Genomic DNA, 26841 nt, shown 5'->3' with positions numbered 1-26841 from the left:
CAAAAATGCTAGCTCCCCTGCCACTAAATAGGAGTCACCTGGTAAAACCAAAGGAGCAGTAAGTGACAACAGTCTAAGATAGCAAGAGCCAGGAATGGAAAGATCCAGATCCTTTTCATCGCCCTCATCATCTTCGTCTTCATCTAGCTCATCAGGAGTCGGGATTTCTGGTCTTATCTGAAATGACAGAGAAGGCAATACTAAACTATTATGTAAAATCTTTTCTTTGTCCTTTTTATGCCAAGATTTAAAAACTGAGTTAGACTCATTACACTGTAATGTCAAAAGAACATTAAGAATTAATTTTAAAATATCTGTTCATCTTCAGATTAACTAAATGGTAAACTCTATCTTATTAGATACAATTCCAGATCCATGTAAAGAACTAATGGTCATATACTAAGAAAATTACCATAAGCCAGCATAAGCAATGATTATTATAGAACACTAATAAAATTTTACACCATTTGACAATAAAATGCAAACACTGACACATTCAATATATTGAGCTTCTATGGTTTGTGATTAAATATTTGCCTTGTCGGAATACATTTTTTTCCCTTTAACTTGTGATTCCAGCCATGTCTCTATGGCAAAGCTTAAAATCTTTCAGTAGAAAATAAAATAGAGATCAGGAAAGGACAGAATGCTTTAGTTGACTTTTCTTTAGACTCGGCAGTTTGTTGCTATAGATTATAAAAACACTAAAATCTGTAATTGGTAGCTATACTTTATTGTGTTTAATTTGCAATTTGACGATTCTGTGGTTGCTCTGTGATTAGTTAGGTTTGTTGGAACCAAAAATTTAAAAATGTAAGAAGATCACCACTATTGTAGTTTCTACAAGATATAACTATCAAGCAATTAATTAAATTTTTAATACTTTCAATGACACACCATCATAATGCCCACATGGAGATAATTAAGCATTAGGGGAGGAAATCAAAATATATAAAAGTGGTTGCTATAACCATAAAGTGCCAGAACCCAGTCATTACCATTAGCCTGTCTCCCGGAGTTATTTTTAGAAATAATTAACAATTCCTGCACACTGCCTTCTTCATAGGTCCCCAAAGCACTGTTCCATTTAGGAACTGCACTGAGTCAGGATTCTTGCAGGGGGATAAAAGAAAACAGAGAGGAAATGCTTCTCTTAAGTATAATAACCTCAACTCCAATGAAAGCTTTCAACCATAACTAGTGTTCTCTTCACTAGTGAATGCATAAAAGCAACCTGACTACCCGAGCACTTTCTGAGACACGATTTAATTCTTTTTTTTTTTTTAATTTATTTATGATAGTCACACACACAGAGAGAGAGAAAGAGAGAGAGAGAGAGAGGGAGAAGCAGGCTCCATGCACCAGGAGCCCGACGTGGGACTCGATCCTGGGTCTCCAGGATCGCACCCTGGGCTAAAGGCAGGCGCCAAACCACTGTGCCACTCAGGGATCCCCCGATTTAATTCTGATTCAGTATTGAATACCTAATTCTCAGAGGACTGAGCCAGCCATAATTACAGAGATAACAATAATGTATGCTCCACCCAGAGCACAACAGCATTTGTTGACATCGATGTTACTGGAGAAACTCTAGCACAATTTCAACCCTTTCTGCTCTCATAGCAGGGTTTTCCAAGTATCTCTAGTCTGGGTACATTGAAATTGCCAGGATTAGTATCACCAGGAGTTATTTTAAAGATTATACCCAATCCTAGTTGCCTAAAAAAAACACAAGAAAGAAGTTGGCTCTGGGTCTGTTTGCCTTGTTTTCTTTTTACACATCATGGGACAAATTGAAAAGAATATTTAAACAGCATACAGGGGGAAACAGACAATAATGCTCACAGCAGAGACTACAGAGGTAATACCAGTTACCACACCAGTGTATCAAAGCTCTGGGAAGCTCTCACATACACAGATAGGCACAAGTGGCATGAGATTCAGAGAAGTGGAAGACAGAGGTGAACACTTAAGTTGATAAGAAAATTCATGGGACCCCTGGGGGGCTCACTGGTAGAGCAGCTGCCTTTGGCTCAAGCGGCGTCCTGGGATCCTGGGATCGAGCCCCACATTGGGTTCCCGCGGGGAGCCTACTTCTCTCTCTACCTATGTCTCTGCCTCTCTCTGTGTGTCTCTCATAAATAAATAAATAAAATCTTTAAAAAATATATTTAAGAAGAAAATTCAGAGGGATGGTGAGGATAACAATGAATCAGAACCCTCCAATCTGCTGGTGGAAATATAAAATGGTGCAGCCCCTTTGGAAAAGTTGGAGTTTCTCAATAAGTTAAACGGAGTTATTTACCATTACCACATGGCCCAGCAATTCTCTTCCTAGGTACAAACCCAAAAGAACTGAAAATAGGCGATCACACAAAAACTTGCATATGAATGTGAATGTATTATTCCTCATAGCCAAAAAACAGAACCAATTCAGATGTCCACAGACTGATAAATACATAAACTACATGTGGCCTATCTATACAATGGAATATGATTCAGTCATACAAAGGTGTGGAGTATAGATACACTCCAGAGATGAATGTACCTTGAAACCATTAAGCTAAGTGACGGAAGCCAGTCAGAAAAGATCATATACTATGTGATTTCATTAAAGGAAAGCTTCAGGTTATAGGCAAATTTAGGGATAGAAAGTAGATTATTTATAGGACATACATGAGGTTGCTTGAGGGCTGCGAGAGGGGAAAGGGGGAATGGGGATTGACTACTAACAAAATGCTCTAAAATTAGATTGTGGATGCTCTGTGATTAGTTGCACAGTTCTTTGAATATACTAAAATCACTGAATTCTACAGTTTAAATGGGTGAATTATACAGAATGAGAATTATAGCTCAATAAAGCTGCTGAATAAGAAGGGGAAGAAGGGAAGGAGGAAGGGAGGAAGAAAGGTTGTTGAGGCACCTGGGTGGCTCAGTCAGTTGAGCGTCTGCCTTCGGCTCAGGTCATGATCCTGGGGTCCTGGGATCGAGCCTGAGCAGGGAGCCTACTTTTCCTTTTGCTACTCCCCCTGCTTCTGCTCTAAGTCAAATAAATAAATAAAATCTTTTAAAAAGAACAAGAAGGGGATGCCTGGGTGGCTCAGTGGTTGAGCGTCTGCCTTTGGCTCAGGGCGTGATCCCGGAGTCCCGGGACTGTCCCACATCAGGCTTCCTGGATGGAGCCTGCTTCTCCCTCTGCCTGTGTCTCTGCCTCTCTCTCTCTCTGTGTGTCTCTCGTGAATAAATAAATAAAATATTTAAAAATAAATAAATACAATAAATAAATAAAAAAAGAAAAGGAGGGGATCCCTGGGTGGCACAGCGGTTTAGCGCCTGCCTTGGGCCCAGGGCGTGATCCTGGAGACCCAGGATTGAATCCCATGTAGGGCTCCCGGTGCATGGAGCCTGCTTCTCCCTCTGCCTGTGTCTCTGCCTCTCTCTCTCTCTCTCTCTCTGTGACTATAAGAAAGAAAGAAAGAAAGAAAGAAAGAAAGAAAGAAAAGGAGGAAGAGGAAGTAGAGGAAAGGGCAGGGGGGCAGCAGAATCGGAAGGGGAAGCCAAGCCGGAAGCTGTCACCATCTTCAGAGGGATCTTAACTGGTGGATGAACCATGGCAAAAGACCAAATTCTTCCAATTTCAGAATTATTTAATGTAAAAGGGATGTGATTATTTTTGCACATATTTTAGCCCATCCAGTCTTTCTGTTCAGTCAACCTCAATTACTTAAAATGAGTCATAGCGCCCAAGCCATCAATATTTCTTAGAAATGCTAAAGAAAGACCTACTAGGTTGGAGATAAAAAAATAACGATCTGCTCATCTATCTTATGTTGTCTAATTTTACATTCACATAACTGGATGCCTATATTAATTTATCTGCCATGTGGTAAAGAGCATATGTCTGCATCTTACATATGCATATATTTTAACAAAGAAACTACAGATGTACTGTAATTTAAGAATAGCTGATATAGTCTGCATACTTTTAAGGGTATGATTGGTTTCTTCAAAAGCAAGTCCATTCTCCTGACCATATTAGCTCTTATTGCTGGACTTGGTTTCATTACATTTCCTTCCTCCTCTGCGCACCTGTTAAGTGTTGCAGCTTTCTTATGCTAGCCCAGGCTTTTCTCTTGCTTTGTGTGTAACAACTGAATAAGACGGATGTGCACACAACTAAGAATAATCAAGAGAAGTCATATAAAAGAATACCTGTAAAATTATAACATTTTGTTATTTGCATTAGCTACGAAAACATCCAGGAAAACCGCATATATGTTTAAAACACACACACACACACACACACAAAACTACACCCTTCCAATTATAGCTAAGCTTTGTTGAAAAAACTTAAGTGAAGAGCCAAATATAAAATGATAAATTACTTTTAGAATCTGCTTCGAATTGAATATTGGGAACTTCATCCTATAAAATGCCTCCACTATGGGTTCGGAGCCAGATAACCCTTCAACCATCTTTCCTTATGTATAACCTACGAAAATCCAGGAGTTTGTGCATAAACACAGGATTTTATTTAGAACACATCAAGTATCCGCATAAATTTCTTTAAAAAGAGAAACGGCTTCTGATGAATGCAGTGACATTCACTTAAATCAAAGCCAAACAGGCTATACCATATTAATACCAACACAGGATGCATAATGAGGTCTCTTATATTACTCACTTCTAAAATTAACTCCAGAAATCAATAACACAATCTATTTTAAGATCTCTAAAATAAAAAGTTTAATTTTTAAACAACTAAATATTTTTTTAATGAACTCAAGTCAGAGATGAGAGTCAATCTTCTACCTAAATGTTTATCCATTACTGCTTGTTTTACCAGAATAACAATTCTCTGTATTTTGTTTGTTTTGTTTTATTGGGTTGGGGAGACACTAAAGAAGGCAGAGGAAAAGAATAAATAGCTAAACAGAACAAAAAAACAAAAACAAAAACAAAAACAAAAACAAAAAAAAACCACACAAACTAAAAGAGAAAAATCATTTGTGTCCCTTTCTTAATATTGGAATCAAAAAGACCTCAAAAAAGCCCCCTGAAACTTTTTGACCAACTTTAAATTTGCATGTTTCAAATGATTAACACTTTTACCAGCCAACAAAACATATGGATTCATTCAACATTCCCAGATTATAAAATGGCTTAGGGCTTCACGTATGTCCAATAAATAATTGCTAAATCAATGCAAGTGTGAAGGGTCTATCATTACATAGAACTTCCTAGTAACAATCCAGTGACAAGAAATATGAGTTAATGAACTTGATATTCAAATCCCTAACTCAGGGCAGCCCTGGTGGCACCATGGTTTAGTGTCGCCTGCAGTCCGGGGTGTGATACTGGAGACCCGGGATCGAGTCCCACGTCAGGCTCCCTGAGTGGAGCCTGCTTCTCCCTCTGCCTGTATTTCTGCCTTTCTCTGTGCATGTGTGTCTCTCATGAATAAATAAATAAAATCTTAAAAAAAAAATCCCTAACTCATATATCTTATTTCAACTCTACTAATCATTAACATTTTCCATCCTATCTTAGATGTAATGTTTCATAACCCTAACTGATGTCTGCCACTCCCTTAACACCTTTTGTTCTATCAACCTGTGAGCTTTCAACAAGTTTCACAGTTTAAATTGATGCATGAGTCAAGAAGAACTCTATCTTTAGTAAATTTTTTTTTTTTTAAGATCTTATTTATTTATTCATGAGAGACACAGAGAGAGAGGCAGAGACACAGTCAGAAGGAGAGGCAAGCTTCTTGCAGGGAGCCCAACCTGGGACTCGATCCTGAGACTCCGAGATCACACCTTGGGCTGAAGGCAGACACTCAACTGCTGAGCCACCCAGGCATCCCTATCTTTAGTGAATTTAAAGAAAAGTAGTACTTACAAAAATAGCTGAATTATCCATAAAAGTAGCAATGTTGATAAGGATACATTGTATCTTTCTGTATTCTGTATTCTGTATTTCTTTCTACTTGAAATTCACAGCACTCTCATTTAAAAGATTATTTCACAAGTTTCCACAAACTGAGAAAATGTGGATGTACTTTCACTGGAAAGGTTACAGAGGTAATCCTCAATTTTGTGAGTAAGCCCTTGGTGCAGAATGAGTAATCTCTGACAACAAGAAACAATCGTAGTTTTTTTTTTTTTCACATTTTTTTTTTTAAGATTTTATTTATTTGTGAGAGACACAGAGAGTGAGAGAGGCAGAGAGCCAGGCAGAGGGAGAAGCAGGCTCCATGCAGGGAGCCTGACATGGGACTTGATCCCGGGTCTCCAGGCGCTGAAGGTGCTGCTAAACCGCTGAGCCATCCGGGCTGTCCACAATCATAGTTTTTACACTGCAGAAGGCCCTACCTGGCAGGGATTTTCAAATCATTGAAAATACGTTTTTATAGAAAATGAGCCTCAGTTTCACCTCACTACTATCATGTGCAAAACAGAGGTGGGGAGCTGACTCAGTTGTATCCTTAGCCTGTGGGGGCTTGTTAGGATTTGAACACACTAACCATTTCTTAGACATTCAGTCCTTAGGTATTCAAATAACCAAAGGGAAACTCAGTAAAAAATAAAAAGAAGAATGCATTGGGCAGTGTTGGAAGCAATAATTCTCCATGAGGAGGCAGGTTGTCTATATCAGAAACTGGAGGTCAAAGATGGACTCTTTTAAATCACTTACGTCCCCACATCTTAAACCTAGTTGAGAATAACCACTGTAGTGAACCACTGTTACTTCAGGGAGTAAGCTGAATCCCACAAGGGGGCAAGAGTAGAAAAAGGGTTGAGAAGGGTGGCAGGAAAAGGATAAATTTTAGAGATTTCTTTTAGAGTTCTTCACACTCCAATGGTAAAAACCCAAGCATATATCAAAACCCCAACTCTATCACTGCCCTTTATGCTAGAAGGTATAAAGAGCTATTTATGGCTCCTCAGGGATGAGAGGATATTGAAGAGTTAGATTAAGAAAGTATCTAATATTTGACTGAGCAGAGCACTTACCTGAGCATAAACTCTAAAAATAGCACAATCAGAAACTGAATAAAACACCAAAGTAGGAACAGACATAAACACATCAATATGTAAAGAGGTAGAGATTAATTAGTCAAGAATATGTGGGAGTTATTTGATAAAACCTCCTACTCCAGCTGAAATATTTCATGAATAATAGCTAAAAGTAAAGGTAATTATTATGCTGTGATCTAAGTCAGCAATTGCTCATTAAAATAATAATAATAAAAGGTATCTTTGCAGATGTTGTAGCCAATTTACTGGTAGGAGTCTGCATACAAAATTTATAGGTAGCTTTTTTTTCCTTTTCTTTTTCTCTTTTTTTTTTTAAGAAGGTATAATTATTGCTAGTCACCATAGTGCAGTCTGAAGTCCCATCTTTTTTTAATTTTATGAGTCACAAAACATCTTTCCTTAGTCTTCCCATTGGTGATAACCACACGACAAGCCAGCCAATCTGTCTTTGCATCCCCAACATGGGAAATCCTACCTGACTTAGGACTTGGTTTCACAAGGGCCTTTCATCAGTCCCAGTTCAATTCAATCAACACAAATTTGCCTTGTTCCTATGGCATCTAAACCTCTATGTAAACCCAATCCCAAAGACAAGTCAATCCATTTTGATGCCTTAGGGTGCCAAGAAATTTATATCAAAACTTTTTTTTAAAGATTTTATTTATTTATTCATGAGACACACAGAGAGAGGCAGAGACATAGGCAGAGGGAGAAGCAGGCTCACTGTGGGGAGCCTGATGCAAGACTCGATCCCAGGACCCTGGGATCACATCCTGAGCCGCCGAAGGCAGATGCTCAACTACTGAGCCACCCAGGTGGCTATATCACCAAATCAAAACTTCTTAAGCCATTTGATCTAAGGATAGATTCTGGGTAACATTACATATAACTTCTTTTTTTTTAAGATTTATTTATTTTTATTTATTTATGATAGACAGAAAGAGAGAGAGAGAGAGAGAGGCAGAGACACAGGAGGAGGGAGAAGTAGGCTCCATGCTGGGATCCCGATGCGGGACTCGATCCCAGGACTCCAAGATCACGCCCTAGGCCAAAGGCAGGCGCTAAACCGCTGAGCCACCCAGGGATGCCCAACATTACATATTACATATAACTTCTAACACAATGTCTGCCTTACACTCTAGAAGCACTCGATAAACATTTGTATGCATTTGAATTAGCAGTAACACAAAATGTGAAATCATACACTTCACTCCTTAATATAACCTAATAATTTAATGCTGGTTATGTTAAGTAGATATTAGAAAGGGCTGTATATTTTTAATCTAAAACTAAAATAGTGTCACACAATGTGTTAAGAGTGATTCTTTCCTTATCTAGTTCCCTGGAGCTAACCTATGTATTGTTTCATACTAAACTAAGAACAGATTTTTTTTTTTTAACATGGCATCTCACTTTAGTATCACAAATAAGGCTCTTTGGCCACACAGGCTGCACAAACCTTAGTTGATGCAAGCCAGGCTTAGATTTGAAGTCCAAGATGGACTGGGTGGAATAGACACAGATCTTCTGGAGTAAGCCAGGGGCATGGGCATGCAGCCATACACTCAGTCACCTACAGAGACTTCGTGTGCACCACAGGTGTCTCCATCGGCTTCAAAGAGACTTAAATTCAACAGCTGTGAGGTCTAAGATTTCTACAGTCTTTTACAGGTTAAGCGAATAATAAATATAAATGCTTATCTCTTACAGACAACACATCTAGCGTTACATCCCTCAGGTAAAAATCTTCTAAGAGAGGAGATACAAATAAAGTGATAAAACCCAGCAGTTAAGAGATACCAGTGAGAAAGCAGAAAGGCCTACCTCTTCAGGCAGATGAAGAATGATGTGCTCTCCTGCACTGAATTGTGACAGAGATTTATATGCAGCATTTGCTACAATGGGGTCCTAGACAGGGTACCAGTAAGACAAACAAAAGAAACAATATATATTACACATCAACTCTGGAGGAAGGAAGAAAATCTTCCCACATCAACCTCAAAGTTCTAGAGTCAGGGCTTTGGAAATGATACTCAAGCCTTGCTTTAATGTGTCCCAACTAAAAATAGAGAGAAATTAGCATTAGGTAGAGAGACCAGAAGCACTACATTTTTATCCTACTTTGGACATTAAACAGAAAATAACTCAAAATCGCTCAGGTCCCCATTACATGGTATGGATGATTGGAAGAAGTATGAGCATATGGAATCTGATAGGTTGGGACTAGGTTCTGATTCTCTAGCTACTAACAGGGAAAGTTAGCCCTTGGGAATCTCAGCTCATAGAGTCAGGAGTCTAGTGTAACATCACCGACAGACATTCCCTTCTCTATATTCCTTGATTGGAAACGACATCTGGACTTTTTGTTTGATGTGCTTGCTGGGGCAAAGCAGGAAAGGGGAAGGGCCATTAAAAAAGAGAGAGAGAGACAGTGACAGCAGTCTCTCTCCACATCTGTCAGCTTCACAAAGTAACAAGTGCACTTTATGACAAAAATGGATTAACGGGCATAAACTGAGAAGTTTTCTAAAACCTAAGCTTATTTACGTCACAATTCTTTTAAGATCATGAAGCCATCATTTAAATTTCATTATATTTCTTATTCCAAGAGTCTTATTTCACAGTTCTTTCTCAATTTGGTTCTGTTTCACCAACACCTTTGTGATAGTACCTTGTTTTGAGTGTGGGTCCAGAGGAAGCTGAGGACTTGAACTTTAAAATTCTGAAAAATCAATAAACATCACAATAAATGAGATGAAAACAAAACTGAGAACAATCTAAAGTAGCAAGCAGTGAACATTAATTCACTCAAAATTATACTAGTGATTGACTTAATCCGTATTTACCCATCAGCCATAAAATGAAAGTACTCAGTAACAGACTCATCATGGAAATGCATGCACATTTTAAACACAATACGTTAATATTACTAAGTAAAAAATTGTTAATAACCATTTTTTTGCTGATCTCTCAAGGCCTACCTAGTACAAATTTCCCTCCTCTCTTTGGTGTCACTGTTCCTGACTCTCTACCCAAACAGAGTTCTCCCTTCACCAAGTGGTCACATGGCCCATGGCACACTTTAACATCCAGCATGATTATCCGCATATGTGGTTAACTCCCTCTAGATTTACACTCCTCAGGGCAGTGACTATCTTTTGCATTTCAAAAACTTTAAAGCCCAGAAAAATAAAGGACATCAGCCCAGTTCCTCAAATGACAAATATTTAGTAAATGATGAGCTTAAAAAGCCATTTATCTTCCAACAGTCTACCTTATCTTCATTTCAATCACATCTATCTTCTTGTCCTTCTAAATCACTGAAGGTTCTTCTACACCTCCTTATCTTTGTATATTCCAATTCTTAGATTTCAATGAGAAGCAACAGTTTTTTAATTCTGTAAGAACCTAATCTAATAGCACCAACTAAGTAAGGTTTCATTCAATTCCTCCTAGAATGCTAGTCATTTCTACCACCAGACTCTCACAGGCCTCTGATTAAGTGTACTCATTAAATGTTATTATAATTCTTGTTGCTTATATCCAACTCTTTTTTTTTTTTTTTTAAGATTTTATTTATTTATCTGAGAGAGAGAGAGCGCGCGAGCACTGAGCTGGGAAGAAAGGGAGAAACAGACTTTCCTCTGAACAGGGAGCCTGGTGCAGGGCTTGATCCTGGGGATCTGGGATCGTTATGTGAGCCAAAGGCAGATGCTTAACTGACTGAGATACCAGGTGCCCCTATGTCCAACCCCTTTGTCAACTTTTGAGGGTTTGGAAGGCAACGACTGACAATTTGGTATAATGGGAAAACAGGCTATGGAGGTAAATGTCCTGGGATGAGACATCAGCCTTCTTTTAGACATTATAACATAGTTCAAGCCACTTGTCTGGCATGCAGCAGGTACTCAATAAATATTTAATGAATGGATGTACCTCTCAAAACCTCAGATTCTTTAGCTATAAAATAAAAATAATACCTTCCTATGAGAAATTAGAACGAATTGGTATAAAGTAATGAGAAGAGTGCTGGGAATATAATAGGTACTTAAAAAGAATATCTATTATGTATTACGATTTCTAAAGCCTAGGACAGTTTTACTAAATATATTTTGAGTCAATGAATGGATGTACAAGCACTTAGCAAAGCAATTCAGAAAATACTCTAATTGAAACATGGTCTCTATTTGCAACAAGCTTATAGTTTAATGGGGAAAATAATATAAATACATATACATATACCTGTAGTACAAAATAGAAATAAATGTTCTTAGGACAGTATAAAGTACAATATAGATAAAGAATCAAGTCTATAGCAAGATACTCCTACTTGTACAAAAATTCACCAAAAAAGAGGATGAATTAAACCAATTATTTACTTTCTAAAATTAGAGATTAAAAAAAAAAGCAATTCTGATAAAGAGAACAATGCACAAAGGAAAAAAAATAGAAAAGTCTGGAAGCAGGGGGAAAAATGCAGGAGGCAGAAAAGTAGAGGGAGGCCAGATTCTCAAACACCTGATGAGTAAGGTATAGAGAGGATGGACTCCATTTTAGGCAAACACAAGACACTGAGGTGACTGGGAAGAGCAAGGACCTAAGAGATGCTTTGGGAAAACTGTATCTAAACTCTAACCAGTTAACAGAGAGCACATTATTTAAATATACATCCAGAGAGAGGAAAAGAGGGAGGGAGGGAGGGAGGGAGGGAGGGAGGGAGGGAAGAGAGGCCTGGAGGGTGAGAAGAAATTGGGGGAAAGAGAGGAATAGGGAGAGACAGAAAGAGCAAGAGAGAGACAGAAGCACAGAGGTCTCCCTCTCCATTTCTTTACTTCTACTAGCAAGTGACTATGGTCACGGAAGGGCTCTCCCCTACTGGGGAACTGATAGATGGAATGACCCCAGACCCCAGAGCCATCTATCTGAGCAACAGAGGATCCTTAATATGAAAATAAGCATGAAGATAGACCAATATAAGACAACAGGGAAGAATGTAAAGTTGAAGAAGAAAATAAATCAAGTCTCCCCCACAATACATACATGCTAAATAAATAAATAAATAAATAAATAAATAAATAAAAATTTACAGCCAACGTAAGAAACCAACCAAACACCAGCTCATAAATTAACCTGTAATAAAATCCAAATAACTCAAAGTATAAGCAATACAAAGCTATAGGAGTTCAGCCCTTGAAAACAGAAAATAAATAAATACAACAGGCCCTTACTATGGCTTTTACTCTTAGTTCTTTATCAGTAGCCTGGCGGACTTTCTGACAACGTAAGAGTATGTGTCATAATAGTCTCCATAAAAAAGACTGTTGGTGAATGATATACTCTAAGAGTCTCAAATCAATTCCTTTTTTTAATACCCTAAAACAAAAACCCAAATATGAGAATAAACTCATCCTATATTGGTCAACCGTTCATTCAATAACTACCTACTGACTATATGCTATGTGCCAGGCACTATGCCAGGTATTGTATCCTCAGGAAGGACAAATTTGATTTTATTTACTGTGCAGCATTAAGAATGATAAGAAGAAGTATTATCTTATAATCCAGCCTTATCACATAATCTAAATCATGTAAAGGACTATTATTGGATTCTTGTGTGGGAGGTAGTTTATCATAGTCTTGTGAAACACTAAATCAAACCACAAGTTCATGAAGATTTCAAGTGAAAATGAATTGCTACTCTTTAATGGAAAAAGGGAAAAGGTAAGCATGAGTGGGAATATGGCTACAAAAGTAAAGATATAAATGAATTCACCATCCTCTCATTTCACTCATTTCATACAGAGAATGTTAAACAATATATGAATCTTATAGTAAAGCTTCTTCCAAGTGTTTCAGTTCACTCCAATGACAAATACCGAGTAGCTCACAAAATTATTTTCCTCTCCTAAGGTAGTCTGATTTTACAATCATCCTCATTGTACAGATCAATATAGGACACATGAACGTGTAAAAATCAACTCTTTATGGGAAACCTAGAAGCAAAACATAAATGAATATATATATACATATATATTCAGTCAAATATATATATATATATATATATATAGTCAAATACTATGGGAGACTCTGTCCTGCCTTATTAAAATCTTTGTGATATTTTTTAGAAATAAAAGCACCAATAAAATGAATTTAAACTTTTGGCCTTAGACACACTATTTTTAACATACTGACTTTTTATTTTACTTATTTTATTTATTTACTTATTTATTTATTTTGCACACTGACTTTTTAAAGTCTTGGTTATATTCTCATAATAAAAAATTGGTATCCTTTACGTAAATAAGCCTTAAAGACACAGAATTGATAAGCATGGATATTCTCCTATTACTAGCAGTCCATAAAGATATCACATCCTTAGAACAAAAAATGTTAAAGGATTTTTGGAAAACAAAGATTATGAATATCGATTTCCATAAGTTGTTATACAGCCCATGTCTTCCCAATGTAGAAACAGAAAATTTATTGACCTTCAAATGCATACCTCATATTCAGCTGTATTGACTGTTAAAGAGGGAACCAGAGAAAACAGTTCACTGAGGGTCTTCAAAATGAGGGGTCTTGTGTCACAGCTGAGCTTTGGAGAGAGAGCATTCCATGTGGAGCGAATGCAAACGACCTGCGAAGGAAATGAAAGAGTCAATGCCTAACAAAATCCCAGCTGACAGGACGCCATTAGCAGAGGGTACTATCTTTTATTACAGGAAAACTAGGAAGAACTCATAACATTCCTAGAAGTTCAGATTTGATAAGGTATCACTTCTCAAAAGAAATTATTTAAACCAATATAAACTGTTGTGGAAGAAAATCCAGCCTGACTCACATGACAGCTTCTTTGCTACTTTAGTTTGCTAACCAAGGAAATAAAACTTACACGCAGATATGTGCATGGGTGCCAGCCAGTGCCCGCACACATGCAAATTAGATTAGCTACAAACATCATTGAAGAACCATTCTCTGAAAAAAACGAAGGGTAAGATAATGTTAAAAAAAAAAAAAAAGGAAGAAACGTTCTAAGATTTTTATTTATTTATTTTTGAGAGAGAGAAAGTATAAGCAAGCACGAGCTGGGGGAGAGGCAGAGGGCGAAGTAGACTTCCTTGCTGAAATTGCATCAGCACTCAGAAAATTGAGATTTAATATATATAAACTGAACATGCTCAAATCATCTTACAAACATGTAAAGGAGGCAGGAGAATAACTGTATTATTTAAAATAATAATTTGAGCACCTGGTTGGCTCAGTTAGTAGAGTAAGTGACTCTTGATCCAGGAGGTCCTAAGTTCAAGCCACACATTGGGCAGAGAGCTTACCTACTAAACTAACTAAATAAAATACTTTAAAACCTTGTTTTAAAAGTCACTTCAGATTCTTTAAAAGACTGTTAAATGATAAAATAAGATGGCAGCCTGACAAAAATGTTATTTTTAACTTGACCCAATTTTCTATACCAAGTGTTCTTAGTTCATATCTGGTTTTCTAGATATTCAAATGTCTTCCTAAGTTCGATTCCAACTACACCAGATGATTTCTTCACTTGGATATATTTTATTAAAATTTTAAAACTCAGGCAGGAAGAGTGCCAATGTAGATCGATTATATAGAGTTTAACAAGGATTAACCTTTCTAAAATACTCCCATCCCTTCTCTTAAGCTTCAATTAATACACACAATTTGTCTCCATCTACAAACATAAATTATTTAGAAAAAACTACATAAGGTAGTAAGTGAAAAGATGTCAAGACAAATGAATAATATGCACCTAAGGACCTAGATTAAGGAGAGGTTTAAAGAGGAGACAGCAGAAGGAGTATCTCAGAACACTTGGATTTGGTGCTTTTGCTCTTTATTTTCTTCTTTCCATGAAACAGCAGAAAAATATTCTTTGGCTTGGGACCCACTACAAATTTGGATTGAATTAACATTTACTAAGAGGAATACTGTGTGTCAGCCACATCAGTGGGCATGTTTATACGAAGTAGCCCTAATATTACAAATTATCAGTATTTGCAATCAAAAGATAAACTCAATCTTTCAAAGCTATCAATTCAACATCAAGGGTATACCCAGTGTATACCCAAAGTACTAGGAGGAACAGTGGCATATAAAACATAATCTAACATCTCAAAGAACTTAGCACCTACTGATAGAATTCTAAATTATCAGGAAACAAAATAATTAGATTTTAGGCTATTTTCAACAGAAAAGAGTTTTAGGAGGACCTAGGGAGTAAAGCTTTGTCTGGGGGTGGGGTCATCAGAGAGAACATCAAGAACCAGGAAGCCCTGAGATGGGACAGGAAGAAGGAAGAGACAGAAGTCAGGCAGACATTCCTTAAGCAAGTGGAAGGCAAAGGTCAAAACACAAAGAAAGTGTGTTGTAGGGGCACCTGAGTGGCTTAGAGGTTGAGCATCCACCTTTGGCTCAGGTCATGATCCCGGGGTCTTGGGATGGAGCCCCACATCAGGCTCACCGCAGGGAGCCTGCTTCTCCCTCTGCCTGTGTCTCTCATGAATAAATAAATAAAATCTTAAAAAAAAAAAAAAAAAAAAAAGCATGTTACAGGCACACAACTGGTGTGCAAAGTATCAGTGAGGGAAGGCTGACAGATCAGAGTGTACCTGGAATACCAAAACAAGTTTGGATCAGAATCAAGAGAAAAAGAGGCTTCTAGCAGTTTCTCAGCTGGGGAACAATCAAAATTAAAATGCTACTTTTGAAAGAATCTTCTGGTAGTCTTAGACCCAAAGTCAAAGCAGTTACCCAACCTCGCTGATTCCTATTGCTCACTGGTCCCCAAGACATATAGAGCCTGAAACATTTTCCCAAAATCTTATGCTCAGTGTACACACTAATTGTCCAGGCTCTCTTAACTTTAAATGCCCATCAGATTCCAACTGAGGCCGTTTCAAGACCCAGTTCAAACCCCAATTCCACAATTAAGCTTCCTCCTACAATTCAAGCCCTCCTTTTATCTCTTTTGTTCCTCTACCTTCTAACACTTAAAACTATATACCATCCAATTTAGCATTTAATTATATACTGTCTAGTATTATTCACTATTTTCATGAACATAAGTTGTCTTCTCAAGTAGATATTAAGTTATTTGAAGATAATGATCATGTCTTATAGTTCTTATTCCCCACTCACCTAGCTTGGTAATAAGGATATAACGGATTAACAGTACTTATCAACTACTCATGGTATAGGACTTGAGGAATGCTAAATCTGAGATGGAGAATAAAAGAATTAAAAGAACTAGGAGACTGAATCAAAAAGGGAAAGGCTTGGGACCTAAAGACTGGATGAATAAAAAATAGCATTAAAAAAGGGAGGATTAAAAAAAAAAGAAGAAGGAGGGGCGCCTGCGTGGCTCAGTCTATTAAATGTCTGTCTCCAGCTTAGGTCATGATCCCAGGGTCCTGGGATGGAGCCCCATCTTTGGCACCATGCTCAGTGGGGAGTCCGCTTCTCCCTGCTTGTCTTTGCTCTCTTTCTCTCTCTCAAATAAATAAATAAAATATTAAAAAAAAAAAAGGAGGGAAACCTGGAGGAAGGAGCACATTACAGGAGATGGGGCAAGAGACGATGAGTTCCATTTGAGATATGTTTAATATGAATTGATGGAAAGAGATCCAGAGAGAAATATTCTGCAAGCAAGAAGAAAAGAAAAGTACTATAACTCAGATGTGAGATTGGTCAACAATAGCTCTGTCATTCAAACATTTCTATAAATCAAAATACCATAAGGAGATATGGCTCACAGATGCTATGAGGCCCTCTGCAGATCAACACAGATGACATCTGGCCACCAACTATAGACATAGGAAAAGGACCTTGTCTTTTCCATGAGTAGTCGGTGGGCAGTAAGGCTACATCCTCCAAGTATATTCAAGGGTTCACAGAACTTTTTTTTTTTTAAAGTCATCTTTCTAGAGTGTTTAAAAGTGAATTCCTGAAATGGTACTGTACATATGGACTATGAGAAGGTATTTCAGAACCAGGAGCTGTGGCCTTACACATACGCAAGGTATACCTTCAGGGAATATTTGCAAACCCATGCTGGCCCCCATAATCAGAAGCAGGGAAGCCTCTAGTAAAGAAGGCTGCTTTCCCTGACCTTCCCAACCCTGGGCTCTTCTTGACACTATATCTCAGAGACGGTCTGGCCCTGGGGACTCCTTGAGCTTAATCTATGATAATCTTGCTATGCCCATCTTCTGGAATCCTGTGGATCTGATCCACTACCTTTGTAACCTGTACAATCTGCCAAATCACATTGGATTAGGCAGGTTCAGGGTCCTGGTTTTTACTGGCTTATTGTGTCTCTACTATTAATTACCCAATGACTTGTCTGTTTTCAAAAAACAAATTGAGGGGGATCCCTGGGTGGCGCAGCAGTTTGGCGCCTGCCTTTGGCCCGGGGCGTGGTCCTGGAGACCCGGGACCGAGTCCCACGTTGGGCTCCCGGTGCATGGAGCCTGCTTCTCCCTCTGCCTGTGTCTCTGCCTCTCTCTCTCTCTCTCTCTCTATCATAAATAAAATAAATTAAATTAATTAAATAAATTAAAAAAAAAAACAAATTGACATCTGGCTCTAGGATATGAAGGGCTGCACCTGAAGAATGATAAAGAAGGAAATTTTGCTCTATGCTGCTGAGCTGAAAAAAGAAAAAAAGGCAGAGGTGGGAGCATGGGGAGGAGGTGGTAGTGTTAATTACTCAGTGCCAGAAACAAGGAGGCATATAACTACACTGAGCTATTGTAAGAAAGTTGTCAGTATCTATAAGCTAATAGCTTGTGTTTCTATGGCCACAGGGAAAGAGGAAATACTGCCTTTAGCCTATAGAAAACAGGGAGTTGGAACTGAGACCCACACATAAAACCAGGCCCTTGGGGTGCCTGGGTGGCCATCAGTTAAGCATTCGACTATTGGTTTCAGCTCAGATAGTGATCTCGGGGTCATGATCTCAAGGTCATGTTCTCAGGGTCATGAGACTGAGAATCATGTTGGGCTCTGTGCTCAGTGGGGAGTCTGCTTAAGACTCTCTCTCCCTCTGCACCCCCCCCCAACTTGTGCATGGTCTCTTTCCTCTGTCTCTAAAATAAAATAAAATCTTAAAAAAAATAAATAAATAAAAAGCCCAGCACCCTCGAAGAGCTGCACCCTTAGTGTAATGGTTGGACTAAAAACTACTGAGCTGAGACACTTACTTAAAAAACAGCAGTGAGCTGGGGGCATCTGGATCACTCTCAAAGGATATTCCTGTAACCCATAATCCAAACAGTCACACAGAAAAATGAAATAAAGTAAGCTCATCTGGAAAGGAGTTCATGATACAAAAATTTTCAAAAACTATAATGAAAGAATCAACAAAAGCAACAAACAGCAGGGCTAAACATCCAAGATTTTCAGATAACAGAACAGAAATACAAAAGTACTTGATAGAATGAAAGATTTCAGACAAGGCATTTAAGTACCAGTAAAACAAGATGGCACGATGGAAAAGAAGAGGAAAATTTGGCAAAGAACCAAATAAGATCTCCAGAAATGAAGACTATAATCACTGAAATTATTAACTCAATCTGATAGCAAGTTATCCTAAGTATAGACCAGAAAGATCAGAGTTACAAAATATAAAAAAGAAATTCAAAGTCAGGTCGTATTAAAAGAGATGGTCTATCTTATGTTTATCAAGAGTTCCTAAATAACTTTATTTTTAGAATGGCCCTTGGAGAAGTAGTTGATTCCAGGACTGGACTAAGGAAAATATAACTTAGGTCTGGAGCATCTTATGGTGTGAGAAGTAAGGGAAGTGTTCAAAAAAGGATGTGGATTTGATGAAAGGGCATGGCAGCAATCTCAAAGTGTTCCAAATAAAAACCCCTAAGTCCACAGAGGCATAAATAGATATATAAATAAGCAAATAAGAAAGAAGGAACAGCAATTCCTTCCAATGTAGAAGCAATGAAAGAAATAAAAAAAATCACCATTAGACAAACACGACCAGAATAGCTGTCATAGGCAAGATATGCTGGAGGATGTTAAAAATTAGTGGGCAAAAGTGTGAGGATAAACAGGACAACTGGATAGTCTCAAAGTATCTCCTCCAAGAAATGGGTTAATTACAAAAGAAAGAACAGTTATTATGATATAGAGTAGTCCAGAATATATCACATTAACCAAGTGATTGATGCTAATACCACCAAGCGATGAAGGTCAATATCACCAGTAATAAAATATACCAACACCATGTACTCCTAATAGGATACACTGAGAAATACTACCTCTGGAGTAGTCTTATCCCAAAAAAGCCACATGTCCTTGATCTAATCATGAGGAAACATCATATACACCCAAATCAAAGCACATTTTACCAAACACCTAATCAAGACTCTTCAAAAGGGTCAGCATCATGCAAGTAGAAGAGCCTGAGAAACTGGCAGAGCTGGAAAGAGAAAGGTAATATGACAACTCAGTGCAACAGCAGAGCCTGGGTTGGATCCTGGAATGGAAAGAGGACTTCAGTGGGAACACTATGAAGCCTGAATAAAGTCTGTAGTCCAGTGAATAGCATTACATTAACATCAATTTCTTAGTTTCAATGGCTGTGCTACAGCAATGAAAGTAAGACTTTACGTTAGGGAAAGCAGAGTGAAAAATATTCAAGAACTCCGTATATTATTTTTCCTATTTTTGTACAACAGCTTTTTGGAGATATAATTCACATACAATTCACCTGAAGTGTATAATTCGATGGTTTTCAGTATGGTTCTCACAAAGTTACACAACCATCACCACAATCAAGTTAACAAACATTTTCATTACTCCAGAAAGAAACTCCAAGATCATTTAATACTCATTTCCCCCCAGCCATCCCAATTCTAAGCAACCATAAATCTATATTCTCTCTTTAAATTTGCTTTTTCTAGACCTTTTCTATGAAGGAAATCATACCATATATAATTTTTTGTTATTGGCTTCTTTCAATTAAAATATTGCTTTTAAGGTTTCTCCATGGTGTAGCATATATCAGTAGTCTTTTTCACTGCTAAATAATATTCCATTCTATGTATAGATCTCTCTATACTATTTTTTGAAGGCTTCCTGTAAGTTTAAAGGTATTTCCAAATAAAAGGTTAAAAAATAAGAATGGGGGGGGGGGAGAACTACTTAAAGAAATAATGGCTAAGAATTTCCAAAGTCAAAGAAAGTAATTCTTTAGGTCCTCAGCAAGAGAAATAAAAATAAGTTTACATCTACATACATTATAAGATGGCTGTTTAGTACCAAAGGCAAAGAGATAATCTTCAAAGCTAATGGAGGAAAAAAGAGAATATCAAAAAATAGACTGCTGGGATGCCTGGGTGGCTCAGTGGTTGAGCATCTGCCTTTGGCTCAGGCCATGATCCCAGGGTCCTGGGATCAAGTCCCACAAGTCCCACATCAGGCTCCCTGGAGGGAGCCTGCTTCTTCCTCTATGTCTCTACCTCTCTCTGTGTGTCTTTCATGAATAGTTAAGTAAAATCTTTAAAAAATATATATAGAATGTCTACAAAGGAACAATTTAGAGCAACAGCAGACTTCAAAATTAACAAGACGAGCGATCATGCAATAATATCTGGCAGGTGGTAAAGAAGCAATCAGACTAAAATACTGAATCCATCATTCATTAGTAAGGGCAAAACATACAAGAATATATAAATTAAGTTAAATAGATGGAGCACTTAGGTATTAGGCATTATGGCATGTAAATATTTACATACAAATTACTCAGAATGTCTTGTTCAGTTTTTCTGAGTTGTAGAGAATACATCCCATTCTAAGTGCTTACATTATGTGTATTTTATGGCCATTTGTGTTTCTTAGGGAGAAGGATACTTTCTCCCTGTCATTCCTCCCCAAGAATCTTAGCAACTCTAGACAGCACAGATCAAGACCCTGGGCAGTGTGGTACACTCGAAAGAGCACATGACTGGAGTCAAAAAAACCCCAGGCTCTCTCATTTGGTAGCTGAGTGACTACAGCAAAGTCATTAATCTCCTTCAATCTGTTTCCCCAGCTGCACAAAGGAAATAATAGTAGCAACACCTGCTCTATGTATAGCACAAGGTTAACAGTGAAGGCAATGTTGAGACAATTGTATGCAAACGTGCTTTGTACACTGTCAAAGATGGTTATTGCTGCTACAGCCAATGGGGGAAAATCATGAATCCCCAAAGACTCAAAGCCTTTGCTTCTAATTCTTGTGCCGTAAGAATGACTTTGTCCAAGGAACAGATAGCTATCTTCTAATTTTACTTCCAAAAGATTTTTCTAGAAATTCCTGGGAACAGCCTACTCCTTTTGTCCTGATACTTTACTCCAACAGAGTAAAAGCTTTATAAAAAACCTGTAGGCAACAAAAACTGCTTTTATTTGCCCTTTTCATAATGAAGGTAAAAGAAACTGCCTTCACAATTAAAGGACTCAAGTCATCATCATGCAGTGAAGTCCTCTTAAGCTAATTCAGCACACACAATCATAAAACAGGATGCTTCTGTTACCAAAATACAAGGACAGGAGATAAGAGGGAGTTTAAGCAGACACAATCAATGGGGCAGAAACAATGAGAAAAATAACATTCTTACCCTAATAATTTGAGTTAAAGGTTCTAAGTATTAAAAAAAAAAAAAAACTACCACAGGTTTATTTAAGTAATTTTATAGTCTTTTAATGTCTGAGACTACTTTATGATCAAGACAGTGTGACAGAAAACAAGAGAAATAAATACCAAGTTGCCTTTTTAAAAGTTCTTTGTAGGGGCACCTGGGTGGCTCAGTGGTTTGAGCGTCTGCTGCTGAGGTCATGATCCCAGGGTCCTGGGATCAAGTCCTGCATCAGGCTCCATGCAGGGAGTCTGCTTCTCCCTCTGCCTATGTCTCTGCCTCTCTCTGTGTCTCTCATGAATAAATAAATTAAATCTTAAATAAATAAATATCCTTTATAATCAAATGACCTTCCATTATGGTTTCTATCTTGCTAATGGCAAATAATGTAGAAGCACATATCTAAATTTCATACTGTGGCTCAGTAAATAAAAAATACTTGTACTTGATCTGGTACTAAGGCTGCCCTCATATTAACAATCCCTACCCTCTATGCCGTCTCTAGAAGACGTACCTTTCAAATTATTCTGTATTTCTGTAAAACTGGCAGTTTGTAATGCAAACTTATAATTCTAGTATCTGAAGAGAAGGGGCTTAGAAATTCTGTAAGCAACACAAGTAACAACAGAGAGGCATTTATTAAACAGACTGATCTAGACTCTCAAGGGACTCACTACTCAGGGGCCAGGGATTCTAGGTTTCTTTTTTATTCCCCATGTGAGAAGTTGCAGCTTCCCCAGCTACCTCCCCATAGTGAACAGTATCTTCCAATGCAAACTCCACTGATATCTCTGCAGGAACAGAAAGAATGACACAAAGGGTTCCCTGCAGGGAGGCTCACTTTTCAGTTTTGCTAGATTCTGTCTGGATTAATTACCTATTTCATGTTGGACATTCTTCTGGCATGAACTAGCAAACACACAGTCAGAAATATCCTTTCACAACAAAAATGATTAGTGCTTTATTCCCCCTCAAATAACCAGAGAATCTTTTTTTTTTAAAGGTCAGTTCCTTCTACTGTTCAGATAAATGGAGGCTAGACTTCAAGGTAGTAAAGAATAATAGAAATTCAATCAAAATAGCTTAAAATTTTAAAAAAAGAACCCACATTGCTAAAAGAGTTGCTCGGTAGATACAGAACTGAAAGCAAAGCAAACTCAGTGTCTACCAGCAACAACAAGAGTAAAATATCCCCCCATCTAAATTTTAAAAAGGGCTAAAGGGACTAACATGAGTGCACTGTAGAAAGAACTTGAGAAATAGTTAAGCATGGTTACATACTGAAAAATCAACATGCCACACATCAAAAAAAAAAATTGATGAAGTGAGCAGTCACTATAGAGGCTCTAGAAACACTTTACAGAACAACTGTAAATGGCACAGATGAAGCTTTTCGTAATACCTGTGGAGTGTAGTCTCCTTTACAACGATGGAGTTCCGTGAAAACCTTTCTGAATAACCAATGTTGCCATTACTGAAATGTAACCTGAATTATGTGTGTGATTATGTGTTCACTGAAAATGATTCTTCTCTCTCCACCGGCTCTTTGCATCCACAGATTTGAGAACACAACTGATGAATTCTTAGTGGATTACAATGGTGAAGATCAGTCAGTCTAACATCCCTGAGGGACTCAAAAAGATTCATCTACAACATACTAAGAACAAGGAAGACATGTACCTGGGACTGCTTCCCAAACAAACAAACAAGCTCCTGTTTAATAAAAGCTAAAGGCAAAATCTGTCATCTACAAGTACAAGAGATAGAGAATTTTAGCAGAACTTCTTCAATAATTATTTGTTCTTTAGTACCAAAAAGCCACTGAATTACAATGAAAAAGGTTCCCCTTAACAAGGTTTTAACAAGTATAAACTGTTTTGCCTTCCCTACAAATGCAGTTTCTAGCAGTGTTTGGCATATAAAGGCACTCTCCTCAAAAAAATTCATTGAGGGGTGCCTGGGTGGCTCAGTCACTTAAGCATCTGCTTTCTGCTCAGGTCAAGATTTCGGGGTCCTGGGATGGAGCCCCATGTCAGGCGACCTGCTCAGCATGGAGTCTGCTTTTCCCTCTCCCCCTGCCCCTTACCTTCCTGTGCTCTTTCTTTCATTCTCTCTCTCTCTCTCTCAAATAAATAAATAAATAAAATTCTTTTTTTAAAAAAAATATTTAATGATCGAACGGTATGAATTGGCCTACCACCAGCTAGAACAGGGTTGGAGACTTTTTTCTGTCAAAGACCAGAGACTTAATATTTCAGGCTTTGAGGGCCACGAAGTCTGTTACAACTATTCAACTCTGCCACTGTGTCGTGAAAGCAGCCACTGGTTAGAACAGTATAAATATACCGCAAATACTGATGATAAGTAAACCTAAGAGTTAAGAAAGAAAACTAAAAAACACCAAACATCAGAAATGGCACTACTTGTGTGGAAGAGAGGGATGGTGGCTTAATTGAGAAATACTTCTTTAAAATCAGTATTTTGAACTGTCCCTTTGTTGGATGCCCTGGAGGTTTTACACCTCAGAAAATGACCTACAAAATATTTACAATAAATAGAAATATGCTACCCTTTTATGTAATGGAGAGGAGGCCATCATGGAGAGTTAGAAAAGAAGACACACATGACTTTAGGCAGAGAGATGCTAGAGAAGAGTATACAGTGAAGGTGAAGGTCTGCCAATGTGGTCACTTAAAACTAATAACCACGTTGGCCTCTCCCTGAGAATGTCTTTCAAATTCCTCCTGTACCCCTTAATGAATTCTTCATTACAAACTGTAGAACCTATAACTTCCTGGATCCAAGTCTCCTGGGAGCAAGCAAATCAAAACCAGTCCTAAGCAAACACTATGGAGTTTAAAAGTTGAAGTTAGGGGCAGCCCGGGTGGCTCAGCGGTTTAGCACCACCTTCGGTCTAGGGCCTGATCCTGGAGACGTAGGATCGAGTCCCACATCGGGCTCCCTGCATGGAGCCTGCTTCTCCCTCTGCCTGTGTCTCTGCCTCTCTCTCTCTCTCTCTGTCTCTCTCATGAATAAATAAATAAAATCTATTAAAAAAAATAAAAAATAAAAAATAAAAGTTGAAGTTATATGTGAGGATGCCACAAGTCTAAATGAGCTATTAATGTCTTCTTAAATTATTCTCAGCAGTCTATTTTGCAACTGAATAACTACAGAAAATCCAGGAAAACATCGGTGCTACAGCAATGGTAAAGGAATTTTCCGAGAAAAGAAGCTAGAATTGCTGGGGGAGAGGGTAGATAGACTGTCGATTCTCAAAAGAATCTACTGGCTACGGAAAAGAATATTAAGATAATGAGGAAACAAAGGGCACCACAAGAAGGTATAGAGGCTGCTTTTAGTCAAATAGACTTCAGCGATGGAATGTAAAAAGGACCACAGTGAACCCCAGGCAGGATACAGATGGGCCCATAGGAGGGCCCACCTCAAAATAGCCATTGGTCACAAATGACCAATAGGCTACTTATAACCAGGTACAGTGGCCAAAAAAAGGAAAAATTCTAAATGTCACCATATCTCTTCATCTCCCCTCTTTACTTTTTTTTAAGATTTTATTTATTGATTTATTTGAGAGAGAGAGACAGACAGACAGACGAACAAGCCAGAAGGCAGGGGTGGAGGGAGAGGGAGAAGCAGACTCCCCCCCACGTAGGGAGCTCCAGGCATGGCTCAAGGCAAGCTCGATGAGAGGACTCCACCCCAGGATCATGACCTGAGCTGAAGGCAGACACTTAACTGACTGAGCCACCCAGGTGTCCCATTCATCTTCCCTCTTTAAAAACAGCTCCCCCCCCCCCAAAAAAAATAAAAAACAGCCCCTACCGACGGCCTCATTGCAGATACCCTCTCCTCTGCTATCCTGCCCATGGCTCCCTTGCAGTGCGTTCAATAAATCTCTATCCCTTTGTTCGGCCTTGGATGAATTCTTTCACCTCCTGACCCATTGGCTTCCATCAGCTTGTCACCGCATTTTTAGGGGCCCCCATCCGATCAAGAGACACCTCATTTAGACACCACAGAAATGTTAACAGAACAGGAGAACCAAGAAAGGATAGGGCCCTGGAGTCCAGGAGGAGGGAGAGGTTTGTAAAAACAACACTTTTTGTGGCTATTTTACATTAAAGAGAAGGTAAGGAAGTATGGGATGAGTTCTTTGGCTTTGCCAGGAATAAGGTCTTTTTAAAGTTTTCTATCCAAATGGAAAACTAAACCACTCTCTGTTTAAGACTCTTGTTTATTATTAAAATTAAAAATATAAGCATGCCTGGGTGGCTCAGTCAGGTAAGCATCAACCTTCAACTCAGGTCATGTTCGTGGGGTCCTGGGATTGAGCCCCACGTCAGACTCTGCTCAGCGTGGCATCTGCTTCTCTCTCTCCCTCTGCTTCTCCCCCTGGCTCTTGTTCTCTCTCTCTCTCAAATAAATAAATTTTAAAAATCGTTTTAAAAAATTAAGAATATAGAAATGTAATGCCAACACCCCAAATTCTTCTCAAACCTAATTGTTCATTTGCATCAGAAAAGTACACCTACTTTGAGACACAAAAAACACTGATCACAGTATGGTTTACAATATGAAAAAAAAAATCAAAACAAAACAGTAAATAATTTAAGTATCCTGCAACAAGAAATTCACTAACTATGCTATAGCCATGTGCTCATTCAATTTGATGACAGAAGTAGATTACCATCGTGATTTGTTGTCCATGGTAAACTGTTAGCTGAAAGAACAGATTACAAAAAGAATATATAACATATCCCTCTAACATAGTATGATCTCTATTTTGTTTTATGCCTGTGGTTTAGAGGTGATTTTTAATCATTTCCTTGGTTATAACTTAGGACTTTCTTACTGCATACATATAATACTTGAGTCATATTTTAAAGGAAATATATAACCATTTTATGCATTTGAGCCTGAATCATTTTTCTACAGTTAAAATTAATTTGATTCTCCCACTCCCCTATAGCTTACATAAAGACTGAAAAAAAATTTATTTTTATATAACACCTAAAATTAGTGTATTCTTAAAGTGACATTTGGCAAAGTGATCATTCTTTGGTAAAAAGTGAGATTTATGTTTCTTTCCTCTGCCCACCTAAATTAATATTTTA

At 38.0% G+C, this 26841-nt stretch overlaps 1 protein-coding gene across 2 annotated transcripts in view; it reads right to left on the bottom strand.

Moving 5' to 3' along the window:
* FOCAD (focadhesin) overlaps positions 1-26841 on the bottom strand; it is a 312742-nt gene that overhangs the window by 119106 nt on the left and 166795 nt on the right. For both annotated transcript variants that reach the window (XM_072841513.1, XM_072841514.1), the window contains exons 16-19: positions 13543-13677; positions 9712-9762; positions 8865-8948; positions 39-177 (exon numbers count right to left, since the gene is read on the bottom strand). In XM_072841513.1, the coding sequence (XP_072697614.1) occupies positions 39-177; positions 8865-8948; positions 9712-9762; positions 13543-13677 (409 nt within the window). The remainder of the gene's footprint in view (positions 1-38; positions 178-8864; positions 8949-9711; positions 9763-13542; positions 13678-26841) is intronic.

Source organism: Canis lupus, chromosome 10, assembly GCF_048164855.1.
Source record: "Canis lupus baileyi chromosome 10, mCanLup2.hap1, whole genome shotgun sequence".
NCBI classification, from domain to species: domain Eukaryota; kingdom Metazoa; phylum Chordata; class Mammalia; order Carnivora; family Canidae; genus Canis; species Canis lupus.
Note: the sequence above shows the minus strand (reverse complement) of the source record. Positions and strands in the feature narration are given on the sequence as shown.